A 17,631-nucleotide genomic window follows, 5' to 3' on the forward strand; every position below is an offset into this window, starting at 1 on the left:
TTTCTGACTAGTGTCTGGAAGACTCAGGTTAAAACCCCACTCTGCCATGGAAGCTTGCTGGATGGGGACCTTGTGCTAGTAAATGTTTGTTAGCCTAAGCTATCTCATAATTTTTGTTGTTGAGAGGATAAAATAGAGGAAAGGAGAACAATGATGTAAGATTCTTTGGGTCCACATCAGGGAGAAACATGGGGCATAAATATTTCAGTAAATATACGTATCTTTAGGAAAAGTTACCCCAGAATCCTGTTATACTTCAGAAATTAACCACAGTTAAACACAAAAATTTCATTTTTGTATTAGTTCTGTTATTTAGACATGTTAGAGCTCACAGAAATATGATCTGTGTCTTTTAATGTTTTCTGCTTTAAACAGAAACTTATTTTTCTTGAACAGATGGCAAACCATTTTGTGACATGACGAGGAGATGATAGTATTTGACTAAAAGTGTCATGAGCTCCTGTAGGCCTTACTTTAGAGAGGACTGTTGTCTCTTCTTGTCCCCAAAACATACTATATAACTGGTGTGATTCTTGTTCTGTTTGCACAATGTTAGGTAACTGTCTTACTTTTTATTTCTCATACACAGAATTACTACAAGCTAGACCTTCAGTGGATGAAGGGCATTGGCTGGGTCCCCATTGGTTCATTGGATGTTGAAAAAGCCAAAAAAGCTGGAGAGATCCTAAGTGAAAAGAAATATCGTCAGCCACCAGACAGCATCAAATTTACTAGTGTGCCAGATTCTCTAGAAGTAGTCTTGGCCAAGCAAAATGCAGAAACAATGAATAAGGTGAGTCTGAGCTTGCAAACAATGAATCAATTTAATAGCATAAGCCATTGTGGGAAAGTTATAAACAACATCAACAGCAACAAAACACATTCCATTCAAAGTAATACAAATTGGGAACATGTGAGAAATTACCAGGGGATGAGAGGGAATAAATAATTTGGAAAATCCCTCCAATATCTCCCCCTTGATTGTATGAGCTCCTTGACACATGAAGAAATTTATTGCATAATTAATATGTATCCTGCTTTTCTCCCATGTGGGGACCCCAATGATTTACAACACACATACACATATGCACACCAGTAAAAATACATAACAACAGGAGGGAAAGGAGACTTCTAAATAATGTAAATTGATTTTATTCGCCATCTAGTGCTTTTTATTGGTTGTATATATACAGTTTTTTGCTTTAGAATTGTATACTTGATATGTTGGTAGCCACCCTGAGCTTGTAAGGGGAAGGGTGGCATACAAATCTCTGACTACAGACAAACAAACAAACAAACAAACAAATACACAGCCTCCATCTCTTCTTTGATTGCTCTTCCATCCAACTACAGTCTATGCCCCTTAGTCTAAGAGCTGATGGACAAGAGCTGCTCATGCTTCTGTTTGGTTTTTGAATTGACCTGGTCAAGAAGGGAAGTGGATTTTATAGTTTCATTTCATCCTTTCATGTGCTTTACAAAGTACAGCTGTTTCTTATTCTGTTGTTTTCACAGCGCCTGTATACTGAAGCTTGGGATATTGACAAAAGAACAATTCATGTGATGCCTGATACTCCTGAAATCATGCTAGCAAAATTCAATAAACTAAACTACAGTGAGGTGAGTACAAAAATGAACAAAGCTGCTGTCCCAGGTATGCCAGCAGATGTGGCTGCTTCAAGCAATCCTGAATGGTGCTAGTAGCGGGCATGGCCTGAGGGACATCTGATCACCTCCTTCCAAGTATTGTTGCAAGAGGGCCCACATCATACTGATGATCCAATAATTAGATGGGTTACCCATACATAATTCAAGGTGCAGCTTTGTTACCATGATTTGCATGGAACTGGCAGGTTCTTGTGCAGCAAAGCTGACAATTTGAAATTTACATAGGAGAGATTACAATAGAAAAGGTGTGACTGGAAGGTGTGATACTGAAGGGAGGAATATGCATTCAGTTACACATTTGGGCTGTGGCTGCAATCCTTGCCAAGGGATATGTCCCATGGCACAATATGTGACTTTCCAAGTAGGCCTCCTTAGGACTGTGTTACAAGTTTCACAATAGATGTGTTTTAAGGAGGGATTTGAAAGATGGCGAGAGGTGGCATCATGCAGATGTCTTGAGAAGCAATCTCAGGCTGCAAGGGGGAAAGATGGCATGTCTGAGAGAACAGGAGAGCTTTGGAGCAGCTCACAGTGTTGATGCTAGAAGTGTGATGATCAAGGGCAGGAAAGCTGGGATGAGTGGACAGTTAGGTGGGAGGAAGCAACCATGGAGACCTAATAACAGAGAAGATTGTGCTAGATCTGAGAATGGTAAGGAAGCCTATGAAGGACTTTAAAGAGGGACATAAGGCACTTTGAATTCACTTTCACAATTTTTTGCAAGTGGATTTTGCTATTTTGCACAGAAAAATCCAGCTGCAAAGTGCATTGGACGTGGATTGAAAGTGAATTATTCTACATGCGTGAAAGTGCCCATAATGCGGTCAGAACAAGAAATGTTAATATTTTGGACAAATAGATTTTGTATAGAGGAGAGGTATTCTGAAATGAGCAACAGAAGTCTAGAGTGGAGAAGGTGGTAGTCAAAGGTAGTGGTGAGCGGAGTGTGATCCAGAGCTTTTTCAGAGGAGCTGCAGCAGAAAGCCATATTTTTGGTGTGGTACAGAAGGAGAAGTTATGCGACTATCATTTTACTAGGACATGATTTGCAGATGCCACTGGTTTCACTAATGTTGCCTGTGATATGTTTGGTACATTTGATAAAGATTTGATGATGCTTTGAAAGTCTTTTAAAATCTTCTTTAACACTTGTGTTTTCTTGTGTTGTGAATGGCTTTGAAAACTATACTTTAGAAAGTGATATGTAAATAAGCAAAACAAATATTGTTTGGGCTTAAACTACCTGAGCTGGCACTGGAAGGGGCTATGTTAGTGTCAAACAATTCTGGGACATACGTTGCGTAAATAAATATATGGAAAGGTGGAGGTGATGGATGATCAACACAGAGTAAAACCAGGTTCAGATATCAGTGAAGTGAAATGTGTCCTATGTTTTTTCCTGCTTTACTGGATTGTAATAAGCGCAATATATGCTTAATAAGGCAAAAGGCTAACAATTGTTCTTTCTCATAGAAATTATACAAACTGGCTATGGAGGAATCAAAGAAGAAAGGCTATGACCTGCGTGTTGATGCCATTCCAATTCAGGCTGCCAAAGCATCTAGGAATATTGCCAGTGATGTATGTGGCCATTTTTTTTCCATAGAAAGAGATATTTTTCATAACACAATGTTTATTGTAGCCCATGAATGTAACGTGTGATGATTATGATAAAATTATCAAAAAAGAACAAAAGTTAAAAGAAAATTTCTATTATTTTTTAAATTATTGACCTTACTGTTGTGAATTGCTGGACTTAACTGCAGCAGTGTAAGTCAATAAACTATAAGGAGAAACTGAAGGAGAACTAATGCCAAATAAAATGTAGGAATATGATGGAGGATATAAGAGGCTTTGAAAAGATTTACATTGGACATAACCAGTGTGCGAAATAGGAAGAGGCAAAGTGTGGTGTGAAGGCAACTTTAAAATAAAGGTTGAAGCAGTGTGACCAACCATATTTAGGAACAGCTTTCTGTGGAAAAAGTTTTAAAAAATCCAAAACACTAGCCATGTCCAAGATATTAGGAAGACTTTAAGTATATATGATAGTGTGAAGATTTCAAATAGCTTTTCCGTTCCTGGCTCTATAGAAGGATACACATACAGTGCATTTTTTTCTGAAATAAAAGAGATGTTGTATCCAAGGCCAAACTTGGGGATAATCTCAACCAATTGCCCATCTTGATCCATATCATTTTAAGAGTTCCTTGATCATTAGGAGCACATTTTCATTCAGTGGGTTGCACTTGCAGCCTGTAGGGGAGGTGGCAGCCATCTTGTTCTGTGAGCCAACATCAGTTCGAAGATCCTAGAATCAAAGCTTATGCCTAAGGAATTAGGACAATAGGAGAAAGCTATGGGAAAAAGGGAAAAAAATTATATATAGATGAGAAAAGTGTTATCATATTCTCCTAAAAAGGTGAAAACATGTTCACAAGGACAGGCACTTAACTGAGCAATAGTAAATGGGATATCATCCATCATTTTATTTGTTTAAAATCGTATTTATGATGAAAAGTGTCCCATGCTGTTCCTGAATTTGAGTAACAGCATTTAAAGGGCATTTTGAACTGCAGAGAAAAAGGTATTTATTTATTTATTTATTTATTCATTCATTAATCAAATTTAATATACCGCCTCATCCCCGAAGGGCTCTGGGCAGTGTACACATCAGTAAAAACACAATCAGATTAAAATTCCAGTTAAAACCATAAATTAACAAACAATTTCAACCTGAGCTCTAAAAAATCAGGTGACAAACATCAGCAACCAGGGTGGTCAACACAATAAGTGTGTACTCCAAGGATGGAATATGGGATGCAGGGGATGGCACCCTCAACGGCTGACTTCCCCAAAGGCCTGGTGGAACAACTCTGTTTTGCAGGCCTTTCAGAACTATTCCAAGTCCTGCAGGGCCTGGATGGTTTGGGGGAGAGTGTTCCACCAGGTTGGGGCCAGGGCACTAAAGGTCTGGCCCAGGTCGAGGCCAGCCGTATCATGGAGGGGCCGGGACCACCAGCAAATTGGCCTCTGCTGAGTGTAGAGGCCAAGCGGGGACATATGGGGACAGGTGGTCCCTGAGATATGAAGACCCAGGCTGCGGAGTGCCTTAAAGGTTCAAACCAACACATTTAAAGATGATCTGGAACTCCAGCAGGAGCCAGTGCAGCATGGGCGTGATGTGATCCTGCGTTGAGCTACCTGTGAGAAACCAGGCTGCCACATTCTGGACCAACTTCAGCTTCTGGATCAACCATAAGGGAAGGCCCGCATAGAGCAAGTTGCAATAGTCTAGCCTGGAGGTGACAATGAACAATCCGGCATGCTTGGCGCAGGTGGAAAAGCACCACCTGAGCTGTGCGGGCAACCTGGATCTCCATAGAGAGAACTGAATCCAGGCAAACCCCCAGGCTCTGTTCAGAGTGGGCTCATGATAAATGAGCCCCCTCCAGCAGCGACGGCTGATACCCCACTCCCCCCCTTCATGACCCCTCCTTCAACCCATCTGGGAACACTCCTTGCTCAAGAGAGCGATTGATGATGTCCAACAGATGGGGTCGTAGCCCTCCCTGGCAAGCTTTTATAAGCCAGGAAGGACACGGATACAGAGGACAGGTAGTAGGTCTAACAGAAGCTAGGACACTGTCCACATCAGCCTCGACAAGATGAGAATGTCATGCTTGCTGGGTGAAAATCCTTCCATGTGCAGAAACACTATGTTGGATTCAAGCCAAAAAAATTTCATCTGAATTCTTGCAGTTGATTCAGGGGCAGAGAACTTACAAAGCTGACTTCTTAAACAAATACCCTGCACCCCAAGGTTATAAAATGTGTTGGGTAATAAGGGCCATACAATGAAGCTGCTATAAAATAAAACCACAAGCACACTATTAGGGTTTTTCATCATGCAGTAAACCAAGAAGTCAATTTATGTTACATTTGTAAATTTATTGCAGTACAAATACAAAGAAGGTTATCGCAAGCAGCTTGGTCACCATGTGGGAGCTCGAAGCGTACAGGATGATCCTAAAATTGTGCATTCCATGAATGTAGCCAAGATGCAGAGTGAGAGGGAATACAAGAAAAATTTTGAGAAATCGAAAACCAAGTATACCACTCCTGTGGATATGCTCGGTGTCTTATTGGCTAAGAACTGTCAGAAACTGGTCAGTGATGTTGACTATCGCAATCGCCTGCACCAGTGGACATGTCTGCCAGATCAGAATGATGTCATTCAAGCGAGAAAGGCCTATGATCTACAGAGTGATGTGAGTATCTAATGCAAAATGCATAAAGCTTAAGGCTTTGGCCAATAAAGTTGTACCAGGAAATGAAAGGATAAAACTTTGAATAGACTTGAGGTGTGCTAATGCTTCACATATTTTAATCAGCCACCACTGATTAGTTACTAGTCAGATTTTTCATATCAGTGTGTGTCAACTCCAACACAGTGTTTTTAAGAACATAAGAACATAAGAACAAAAGAACAAGCCAGCTGGATCAGACCAGAGTCCATCTAGTCCAGCTCTCAAGTTACCTCAAGTGGCTCCACCACAGGTGCCTTTGGGATTCACATGCAGTAGGGGATGAAAGCAATGGCCTTCATGGCTGTTAAGCACCTGGTCTGTTAAGGCATTTGCAATCTCAGATCAAAGAGGATCACGATTGGTAGCCATAAATCGACTTCTCCTCCATAAATCTGTCCAAGCCCCTTTTAAAGCGATCCAGGTTAGTGGCCATCACCACCTCCTGTGGCAGCATATTCCAAACACCAATCACACGTTGCGTGAAGAAGTGTTTCCTTTTATTAGTTCTAATTCTTCCCCCCAGCATTTTCAATGTATGTCTCTCTGTCAACATTTTCTACCCCATGCATAATTTTATAGACTTCAATCATATCCCCCCTCAGCCGTCTCCTCTCCAAACTAAAGAGTCCCAAACGCTGCAGCCTCTCCTCATAGGGAAGGTGCTCCAGTCCCTCAATCATCCTTGTTGCCCTTCTCTGCACTTTTTCTATCTCCTCAATATCCTTTTCAGTAGGGATACTGTATACTTTCAATTGAGAATGATCCCCAGGAGATGAGACATTGAATCAGTGTGAATCAGACTCTAAATACTTGATACTGTGGAACCCTTCGAAACTAATATCTATTTGTGTTTCAGGCTGTTTACAAGTCGGATATGGAATGGCTGAAAGGTATTGGATGGGTTCCTGTTGGGTCTCTGGAAGTTGAGAAAGTGAAGAAAGCTGGTGAAATCCTAAGTGACAGGAAATACAGACAACCACCTGATAAAGTCAAGTTTACCAGCGTAACAGATTCTTTGGAAATAGAGTTGGCAAAACATAATGCTGAGACAATGAATAAGGTAATAATTGTGGCCAGGTATTAATGTTTACTTCAAGTAGGATCCAAAGAACTATGAGTGGAGGTCTGATCCAGAGGTGTAGCTGGGTCCAGGGCGGCCTGCGAGTTTTCTGCGCCTCCCCCCTGCGCCACCACTTACTTTACCTTCCAGGTATGATGGTGCGGCATGGGGATCCATGGGGGGGGGGTCCAGAAAATTTTGAGGCCGCCATCCCCCCTCTACCCCATGGACTTCCTGCTCTATTGGACAGAGGGGGTTTCCTTGCCCAGTGCCGCCGCCTCCCACCGCGTGAGAGGCAGCGGCACCGGGCAGGCCACAACCACTATTTCCCCACCGCCTGACGGAGCAGGCAGCTGCCTGCTCCGTTGGGCAGAGGGGGGTTTCCCCTGCCCGGTGCCTTTGCCTCTGCCTCCTGCAGCACCTGGGACAAGCCACCCCAGATGTCCCTGTTGGCGCTATGCCTCTGGTCTGACCATGAGTGTTTGCCCTTTTCACCCTTGTGATTGCTGGAGTATGCCTCCTGAGCATTGGGGTTGCATTGCTTGGCATGGAATGTGATATTTTAATCCTGATCCCACCACATCCTGAAACTAAGGAGTAGAAAGCCTTGCAAAGCAGAGGGAGAAGTGACCTTACTGAGCTCACTAGCCACCTTTATACTACAGACCTCTCTTGGTAGTCAACCTTGTTGAACCATGAACATGAGAGCTACTGATATTGACCCCCCCCCCCCCAGTATATCCCTGGGTGCCAAGGATTGCATGGCTTCTAAAATATATATCAGCTCACATTAGATTTGCTTTCTTCAAGGCAAAATGAAATGGCAGTTGGAAGGAACTCAGTGATGCTCCTTCTCATCTGGTCAGGAAGATGGCTAGTCAGAAAACATAGCCTTAAAAGGGTTATCTCCTTCTGCTTGCTCAGTGCACCCTTCCAACCAAAATGGTAGTTAGTCCACACAGATCACAACAGCTGTAGGGAGGTGAACATGAGAAAGATTCCGGATCCTTGCATGCATGGATCATAAGTTGCAACTCAGGATGCTAATATAGCATCCACAAATATTTAGGTATTCTTATGTAAGTTCTCTAGTTGGGGTCATAAAATACCTTATGATCCCTATACTTATCTAATTTTTTTTGTTTAAAAATTTGATAGCAATAGCAACCATTTTTCTGTTTTTACATATGAGGCTACATGAGATTGTTATGCTTTCTTAAGATAAAATAATAATGTTTGTTTTCTTACTCCTTCCAGAGGTTATACACTGAAGCCTGGGATAAAGACAAAACTACCATTCACGTAATGCCGGATACCCCAGAGATTCTGCTGGCAAAGGCCAATTCAGCCAACATTAGCCATGTAAGCATGTTTTAAGAAGTATTATAAACTAGATAGAGAGTCTATCAAGTCAATTCTGTGAAAGCATATTTACTTTCATGCACTTTTTGAATAATAAAAAAATCTCCTCTGCAGAGACTTTACATTGAAGGTTGGGAAGAGACCAAGAAGAAAGGCTATGACCTGAGACCTGATGCCATTTCAATTACTGCTGCAAAGATGTCCAGAGAGATAGCTAGTGATGTAAGTGGTTACCATCACTCTTATGGTTTTGCAAAATGGCTGCTGAATAAATAATATAGGCCAACAAAATGGTAGAAATATTAAGTATGGAAGTGAGATGTAGATCTATCTTGAGTCATACTGAGCAAAAGTGGGACCTGTGAGGAATCCATGGGGGAAGGTAGATCATCTCATCCCCTCACCTCTTATGCATCGTCCTTCTTTTCACTGTAGCCATACCCCCTATGCCAGTGGTTCTCAACCTTCCTAATGCCGCGACCCTTTAATACAGTTCCTCATGTTGTGGTGACTCCCAACCCTAACATGTTGTGGTGACCCCCAACCCACCCATTTTACAGATGGAGAACACTGATGTCTTAGGCGACCCCTGTGAAAGGGTCGTTCGACCCCCAAAGGTGTCCCGACCCACAGGTTGAGAACCACTCCCCTATTCACTATTACTTCCGCTGTGCTTTGCCTAACATTTTTCACATAGCATTTTAGACAGGAACACCCCAAAGGGCTTTCAAACTCCAGCATTTTCCTGAAGTAATAGCACAAAATGCAACAAATACTAACCAATTATGCATGTCAGTAAAAGTAAATAATTTATAAGATACTGGGATTGGGATACTTCCTGACCTGGGAGAAACTGTTGCTTTGAAAATGCCTTTAAATGTTTAGTTGTTAAACTGATAAAGAACAAAATGTTGCTAGTAACCCCAACTGAGTCTCAGTTTTGCGAATATTTTGTTTCATTTCATATTAATTTGTTCACTCGTATTCATTAATATTCAGAAAAGCTCTAAAAATTTGACTTTTATTTTGTAGTATAAATACAAACAAGCCTATGAGAAGCAGAGGGGACACTACATTGGTGTAAAAAGTCTTCAAGAAGATCCCAAGCTGGTGTGGTTCTTACATGCAGCCAGGATTCAGAATGATAGAGAGTACAAAAAGGACTTTGAAAAATGGAAGACGAAGATCCATAGTCCAGTTGACATGCTGTCAATCTTGCTGGCTAAGAATTGTCAGAAGTTGGTCAGTGATGTTGATTACCGGCGTCACCTGCATGAATGGACTTGCCTGCCAGACCAGAATGATGTAATTCACGCAAAGAAGGTTTATGAGTTGCAAAGTGAGGTATGTAAAAATATTTGCAAGTGCTTGTTTCCATATTTTGACACACCCAAATTAACAGGTTGGATCCAAACATAGTTTTAGTGGTGTGCATTTGGCAAAGCCAAATTGGGGGAAAAAATGGTGCCTTTGGCCAGCAAATCCTGATCTGAAAAAGGTGACAAATTTGGGGTTTTTGGCATTGGTTCTTTTAAAATATTTACTGTGTGGAAGCGCCTCTCTTCTTCTAGCTTTCTTCTATGAAACACATGCATTTTCTTCTTCACAGAATGCATACAAGGCAGACCTGGAGTGGCTGCGTGGTATTGGCTGGATGCCAGAGGGCTCCGTGGAAGTTGTCAAAGTGAAGAAAGCCCAAGAAATTCTCAATGACAGACTGTATCGTCAACGACCAGACTCTATAAAATTTACTGCGATTGTGGACTCACCAGAAATAGTCTTGGCTAAGTCCAATGCTTTGCTTAACAGCGGGGTAAGGAAAATTTGTATTTGCTCTTTTCTTTCCTAATGTCTGAAATCGTTCTGAAATTGTGTAGCATTCAGTCCGCTCATGTTCTTGTTTGGATCACATTTTGGTATTTTTCAAATCAGAATAGTTTTTCAGTTATATTACTGATCCCTTATAAAGATGGATGCAGGAAACCTGTTTTCTTCATTTCAAAAATTGTTGCTTTGGTAGATGGTTTTTATATTGAATTAATGTCTCTGAATGAGTTTTTGTTCTTTGTTATGTGAATGATGATAAAAACAGATTTTCTGTGTGCATACCCTTCCAGCCAAAGCAAACAATACATCTTGAGCCAGTATTTTTTTAATGGTTAGAGTGCCAAATTAGTACTGAAAAGATTTAGGTTCAGATTCCCAAACTGCCATGAAACTTGCTGGGTGGCCTCTTTCTCTCATTATCTGTCAGCCTCACCTACCTCACAGAAGAGAATAAAATGGGGGGCGGGGCAGTTAGACATAGATCATGTTCATTGCCCTGAGTTCTTTCTAAGAAGGACAGGATAAAACAGTAATAAATAATAATGAAATGGTTCTAACTTTTCTGATAATATAAATAGCTATTACAATTTTTTATAAGTCCCCACTGCTCTCAGGAATAAATCAGTCATACCAGTGGTTCATTACAGAGATGAGCATGAGCAGTTGGAATAGAGTGATTTATGGCCTGGGAAAATCTGAACAGGAAGCAAAACATCTTTGAGCTGTCACTTCTCCTCTGATGGAAGATCTGGCTTTTGCCTTGAAGGCACCAAATTGTGCAAATACCAAACTGGAGGGCAGGGAGCCCAGGCGTAGCTCCAAGGGGTCTGGGAGGGGCGCGATGCGCCAGGTGCGCACCGTGGTGGGGGTGTTCCGGGGGCAGGGTGGGGGTGTTCCAGGGCGGGGTGGGGGTGGAGGACACACCTGTTCACCGGACCCTTTTCCCCCTTGCTACACCTCTGAGAGGGCCAGAAGGCTTCTGATCTACACCTGGGCATATTTTTGGTGAATTGGTTTGTGATGGAAACAAGAGACTAAGCCACCCAATTTTCATTGTTCCAAACAAGAGGATACTTCCTGTTTCACAGTGCTAGAGGTGCACAGCAGTGTGTCTAGCCTTTGTCTTTGCCCAGCCGTGGAACCTCAGGGAGAATAAGCTTATTCAGAGGTGGGGAAGAGACTGATTCATTACTCAACACAAAGAAAACAGGGGATGTTAAATGGAGAGTAAATTAACTCTAGCTAGCACTGTTTTAGGTTTGTTTTTCTCTTGCCAATCCTGTTATATTTCCCCTTGCTGTAAAATACTTGCTAACTAATTGCTCTTCCTGCTCGGTGAGACATTTAGTGGAATAAAGTTCTTTTACAAATCCAAGCACTTGATCCTTGGAAGAGATGGAATTCCTTGGTTAAATCACTCCAGCCCATGTAAGACCACAGACAGCTCCAGTTGATAGCGAAACCCAGAAGGAAGGGAAGAGAGGAATGGAGGAAAGACATGTCCGACTTCTTTCTCACAGGGGCACCTAGACAAGATAGACCAGAGACCATCTCTTCCAGTATTATACTGGGAATATTCTAATAGTTGAAACCTCTTTAGTGGTGGCAAGCTACCTGGTTCTGATCCAGTTTGGGTGGGAGGAGCCCAACTTGGATAAAGGTTTTTTCCCATGAATCCTGTCTCCTTGTTGATTTTGTTCAAGCACCAAGCTAAGATGAAAGCGGGTGAAAGAGAATGAACTGAGTGCTAGGAAGATCAGGATTGTGACAAGTATTATATAGGAAGTTATGTTTGCTGTTAGCAGCATAGCATGTTCTATGTGGCTGAATATTTTATTTCTCATTAGTCTTTGTATCGTGAACTCTGGGATAAAGAAAAGACGCAATTCACCCTTCCAGTTGATACACCTGAGATGGTACTATCCAAAATGAATTCTGTGAACATCAGCAAAGTAAGAAGTTAAAGAATTAAATATGAATGTGTCTTTAGATAAAGAGACTGGTAGGGACTGCATACTTGTAATATTGTTATGTGATCGGAATCAAACTTGCCTAATAGTGAGACATTACATTTCAATTGGTACCAAGCATAAAAGACTCATTGTTGAACATGCTTAGATACTGCAGCGCAAGGATTGTGGAAACCACAATGATTAAAACCAATTGCCTACATTCCAAGTTTAAGAACATAAGAACAAGCCAGCTGGATCAGACCAGAGTCCATCTAGTCCAGCTCTCTGCTACTCGCAGTGGCCCACCAGGTGCCAAGTTTAGGTAGCGTAACATTTCTGTTAAAGGTGATTGTGAATAATGGATTTTAAAGAAGGGATTATTTGATTTTAATGTTCACACCTAAAATAATTTGAGAATCAGATAGTTTATATCTGCATCCAAATAATGAAGTCTAAATCCCAAGGAGGATGAGACTCACTCGGCTGCCCAGCTAAGTAAGGTGAGGGGCAGGGGGACAAACCCAGATAATGACACTTCTCATCAGGTCTGCCCAACACTCCCCCTCCAGCTCCCAGCAGAGCAAAGCAGCCATTCCTCTGGTGCCCAATGGTACCCAATGGCCACTCCCTCCATGTTCCCAGCCTAGGGCCATTCCTTGTTTCTGCAACCAAATAATGAAGTCCAAAGCTGAACTGATTAATCTCAGGATTGTGTACTTTGTGATTCTTGTGGAATCTATTTTGTAGTCCAGTGCAGCTGTTGTAAGACAAGTGTGGGAAAAAGGGGGCATTGAGACCTTTTCCCTGTGCATATTTTTTCCACTTCCACAGAAGGCCCCGGGTTCAAATCCAGAATCTCCAGTTTCTCGGCCTTTTGGCTAAGATCAAGTGCAGAATCTCCAGTTAAAAGGATCCATAGGTGATACAAAAGACCTCTGCTTGTGACTGGAGAGCTAGACTGTGTAGACAATACTGACCTTGATGACCAATGGTCTGATTTGATACAATGTATGATTTCACTGAATATTGTTTCCTGGTTACTTCTTCAATCCCTGACTAATAGATTTTATACCTGGGCTCGCTTTTAAGATCAGTTTTTGGTACATGGGAGTATCAGCAAGTGTACATTTGAGCATTTTACCCTTGCAAGAAATGTTTGTTATGGGAGATTGATTAGGAACATTACTAAGTGTCATTTTCCTATCATAAATAATTCCTTAAACTCACCAAGACTTGTAGGAACATAACCTAAATGTCCTAAATACATGAGATAATATTATTTAATAACTCTTACTAAAATTATATACATTGATGCTGAATTATTCACTTCCTCTGCAGAAGCAGTATGAATCAGGTTGGGAAGAAGCCAAGAAGAAAGGCTATGACTTAAGACTGGATGCCATTCCAATACGGCAGGCCAAGGCTTCTAGAAATATTGCCAGTGAGGTACTTCTGTTTCATTCTTTTTTCCTCTGTAATATTACACATCTATATTATATGCATGTCTGTGTTGAATGGATAACTGAATATATAGGTTAATAGTACAAAGCTTCTTTCATGTTATGAATTGACATTTCTATACCATTGGCACAGGTTTACCATGACATGATCCCACATATGTTCTAATCTTACCATTACCAAGTTTTTCCATCTACCATTGGCTATTATTGGTCGTTTCCCCACTTACCTCGACCACCCTTTGCTGCGCGCTACTCTCAGCGCGCGTCATTTCTGGCGCGCTTCTAGGTTTTCTCTTACACGACCACTCGCTTCAAGTGGTGTCATCTGTGCCGCTTTGAGGAGCGCCAGGAATGACGCGCGCTGAGGGGGCGCGAGAGCGGCAGCGTCGGGGTGGCTGTGTTGTCACCGCCCCTGTAGTGGGGAGTGCCGCGGGACCCCGCGCTACTTGGGGAGAGTAGCGTGCAGCAGACGGTAAGTGGAGAAATTACCATCAGCCAATTTATTTCCAACAACTTCAGCTTTAATATACTTTTTATATATCCAGTCTTGTTTTGTTCCCAAACTACAAGAACTGCAAATGATGGATCAAGTTAACAGTTGACATAGCTCATCATTTTGCTTTGCAACCCACAGCTAATCAATCATGCTTCACTGTTAAACTGTCAGTCCAGATGAACTGATGTCCTACCTGTGCCTAAAGCAAAAACAAAACATTCTAACTGTGAAGGGCCGCCATGTGTATCTACAGAGATGATGGAGAGCTGTGACTGACTGTTGTGGAAAAGCATGCTGTGTATTTGGAGGCCTGAGTCTCTGCATTTTCCATGCAGAATTTGTGTAAAACCTGGCCATTGATGAAATGTGAAATGGGTCTCAGGTGACAAGAAAATTAAAAATAGAACATGATAGTGACATATATCTATCTTGGTAAATTTCTGGCACCTGGAAATACTTCTATGTTGTGTCTGAACATAGGATAGTACTTCTTGCTGTTAGTATTATGTCACTGTATAAACCTGTCAGTGCTGATCCATTGTTTATGTAGCATGTCTATGTGGAATTAATATCCACTCAGTCCATTATAATTTATTCCTACACAAATATACATTGAACTGCAGTCTTAAGAGTAATAAAATTTTGGGACATTTAAAAAAAAACACTTGAATGATCCTTGTACAGGATCCGGTTAAAATTCTCATCACTCTTTTCTTTAAAAATACTATTAGTACAAGTACAAAGAAGGCTACCGTAAGCAACTTGGACACCATGTGGGTTGCCGAAACATCTATGATGACCCCAAGCTGGTCCTGGCGATTCATGTAGCTAAACTACAAAGTGACCGGGTGTACAAGAAGGAGTTTGAGAAATGGAAGACCAAGTTCAATAGCCCAGTGGACATGCTGTCCATCTTGTTGGCCAAGAACTGTCAGAAACTGGTCAGTGACATTGATTACCGCCGCTATCTGCATGAATGGACATGTCTGCCTGACCAGAATGATGTCATTCAAGCCAAGAAAGCGTATGAGCTACAGAGCGATGTAAGTAAAAACAATAATTAGTAGTACATTTACATTGTAGCTTTTTGTACAGTCATCCCTTGTTGGCTTATTATTATTGGCTCCATAATAATCTGAACTGGGCATTTTCCCTAATGAGCACTCCTGGCTTCCTGCAATGGTGGCCGCGTTCAAGGTGCGGCTGCTCTTCGTAACTGTATTGAAACAATGCAAAAATTATTTTGCCCAGCATACTACCTTTATACATAACCATTCTTTTGGAGATTCACAACACATTCCAGAAACTGCTATAAAAAAGCTGTAACACACAATTGATACCTGTTTGTATCTCCTTATAGTACTGTGAAGCCACCACTAAGAAGTTGCTTAAAAATCCCATTTCTGAAGGACTATTAAAGCCTGTATACACAGAAAGGACGATTAAATCCCTGTATGTAGAGAGCCCTAATGAGCAGAATTTTAGAGACCTTTTCAAGTGTCCGCCATGCCTATATGAATTAGTCTTCCGTCCCTTATTTATGGGGAAGATTAGAAGTGCTAAAAGAAAGTTTAAATTCTTTGTAAATGTTCTACAGAAAATCTTTCTTCTCTGTTGACTTTAGTCTTAGTTGGATATTTAGACCCAGATCTGTTAACTAAAATCTTAATTTATCCTTGGAAGCACTATTGCTTTTCTGTAATATGCTGCTTACATCACCAGTCAAGATGGATAAAGAGAGGCCCAAATACCTCCATGGGGTTGTATGGAAAATACTGCCCATTGTGGCAATCCAGATATGGATGTCAATGCTTCTGTCTTCAGAAGAAGACTATTTAACTGCCTTCAAGCAGCAGTATTCTTCTTCACATGTTGAGGGTTAACTTCAGCTGTATTATGATTTGTGTACCTGATTCCTTTGCAGAATGCTTATAAAGCAGACTTGGAGTGGCTACGTGGTGTTGGCTGGATGCCAGAGGGCTCTGTGGAAGTGCTCAAAGTGAAAAAAGCTCAAGAAATTCTGAATGACAGATTATATAAGCAACGTCCAGACACACTGAAGTTTACCAGTATTGTTGACCCACCTCCCATTGTCTTGGCTAAGATCAATGCCGAACAAATCAGTGAGGTAAACTGCACTTATGTCATTATTCAGGAGTGCTAATGAAAATAAAAGAGATCAGTGGCTTAAAAAACTGGGAAAATATGGTGTGCGGCTTTGAAAAATAAGGAAGATTTTCATATTTCACCAATATAATTCAGTGTTTGTGCCTTTTTAGCATCTGTATCGTGAAGCCTGGGATAAAGACAAGACACAGTTCCATCTTCCTGCCGATACCCCTGGAATGCTGCTGTCTAAGATGAATTCTGTGAATATCAGCAATGTAAGAAAATTAATTACAGCATCAAATTAGTCTTCTCTGTTTGCCGACTGATATATTCACCCCTCTGGAGGGAACATGAACAACTTGAAGCTAAAGTCCTCAGGCATCTGCCTGTACTACTGGATAGTATTAATATTGTGGCTAGTTCCTTCTAGTACATGACCCCCCAGGGTTGCATACAGCTGTTCCTGTCATGGTCAGTGGCCTTTGGACTTGCACTGCATCAACTTTGTGTAAGATCATCTCTGCCGCTATCATGCCACTTGGTTGTTCTTTGATTGAAACTGTGGGGAGTGTGAATTCCAAGCATACAGACTGCTATTCTCTTCAAATGTAAATTAAAAGTAATGAGCTACGCTCCAACAAGGACATAGTCACTGGGAAATTCTCCAATACTATATTATTAACCATTCCTTGTTTATTTTACTTTAAATATATAAACTCAAAGATATCTGGGTACAATACCATTAAAAAAACCCCAAAGTCTTATTGGTAACACACACATATCTCAAAATAAAGCTGCAAAAAGGTAAGGTTCCAAGCACTGCTCACCTATAGGACAGTCTGGAATGGTCATCATTCTCTGAAGATCCACAAATCATGATTGGACCTACAAAGGAGGCTACACTTATTTAGCTCCAAGGATAACAGCTCCCTAATAAGAGTTCACTGTCACCAGCTTCTCTTAGAATAGCAGTTGGTTTGTATTGCAGCCCCGGCCTATTCTATGTATCCAGTTGCATGCAAGGTTTCCGTTTTAGGACCAATTGAAATACATCAAGAAGTTTGCCAACATTTGAGGTCTCTAGAATTCAAGAACTTGAGTTCTCTATCAGAGAGATATGGGGAGAGAGATAACAAAAGGAATGTTATAGGCCCAGGGTTGCCAACTCCAGGCTGGGAAAATCCTAAAGGATTAGAGGAGTAGTTGAGGGGAGGAACCTTAGCTAGTTATAATACCATAGAGTATAGTATCTCAAAAACGTCCATTTTCTTCAGTAAAACTGATCTCTGTAGTCTGGAGAAGCGTTGTAATTATGGGAGATTGACAATCCTGTTGTTCTGATCTTGTTTGCATCCTATGCAGACTGCTAGGCAAGTAGATGGCTGTT

General features: G+C 41.3%; 1 protein-coding gene across 50 annotated transcripts in view; it reads left to right on the forward strand.

Moving 5' to 3' along the window:
- Window positions 1–17,631, forward strand: part of NEB (nebulin) — a 207,610-nt gene that overhangs the window by 93,058 nt on the left and 96,921 nt on the right. For 49 of the 50 annotated variants that reach the window (XM_048486789.1, XM_048486795.1, XM_048486812.1 and 46 more), the window contains 14 exons: window positions 590–793; window positions 1,516–1,620; window positions 3,142–3,249; window positions 5,628–5,939; window positions 6,835–7,038; window positions 8,296–8,400; window positions 8,515–8,622; window positions 9,433–9,744; window positions 10,010–10,213; window positions 12,075–12,179; window positions 13,518–13,625; window positions 14,867–15,178; window positions 16,060–16,263; window positions 16,415–16,519. In XM_048486789.1, the coding sequence (XP_048342746.1) occupies window positions 590–793; window positions 1,516–1,620; window positions 3,142–3,249; window positions 5,628–5,939; window positions 6,835–7,038; window positions 8,296–8,400; window positions 8,515–8,622; window positions 9,433–9,744; window positions 10,010–10,213; window positions 12,075–12,179; window positions 13,518–13,625; window positions 14,867–15,178; window positions 16,060–16,263; window positions 16,415–16,519 (2,496 nt within the window). The remainder of the gene's footprint in view (window positions 1–589; window positions 794–1,515; window positions 1,621–3,141; window positions 3,250–5,627; window positions 5,940–6,834; window positions 7,039–8,295; window positions 8,401–8,514; window positions 8,623–9,432; window positions 9,745–10,009; window positions 10,214–12,074; window positions 12,180–13,517; window positions 13,626–14,866; window positions 15,179–16,059; window positions 16,264–16,414; window positions 16,520–17,631) is intronic. The other variant, XM_048486841.1, reaches the window with a different exon arrangement.

The sequence above is a fragment of the Sphaerodactylus townsendi genome, linkage group LG02, assembly GCF_021028975.2.
Source record: "Sphaerodactylus townsendi isolate TG3544 linkage group LG02, MPM_Stown_v2.3, whole genome shotgun sequence".
Taxonomy (NCBI): domain Eukaryota; kingdom Metazoa; phylum Chordata; class Lepidosauria; order Squamata; family Sphaerodactylidae; genus Sphaerodactylus; species Sphaerodactylus townsendi.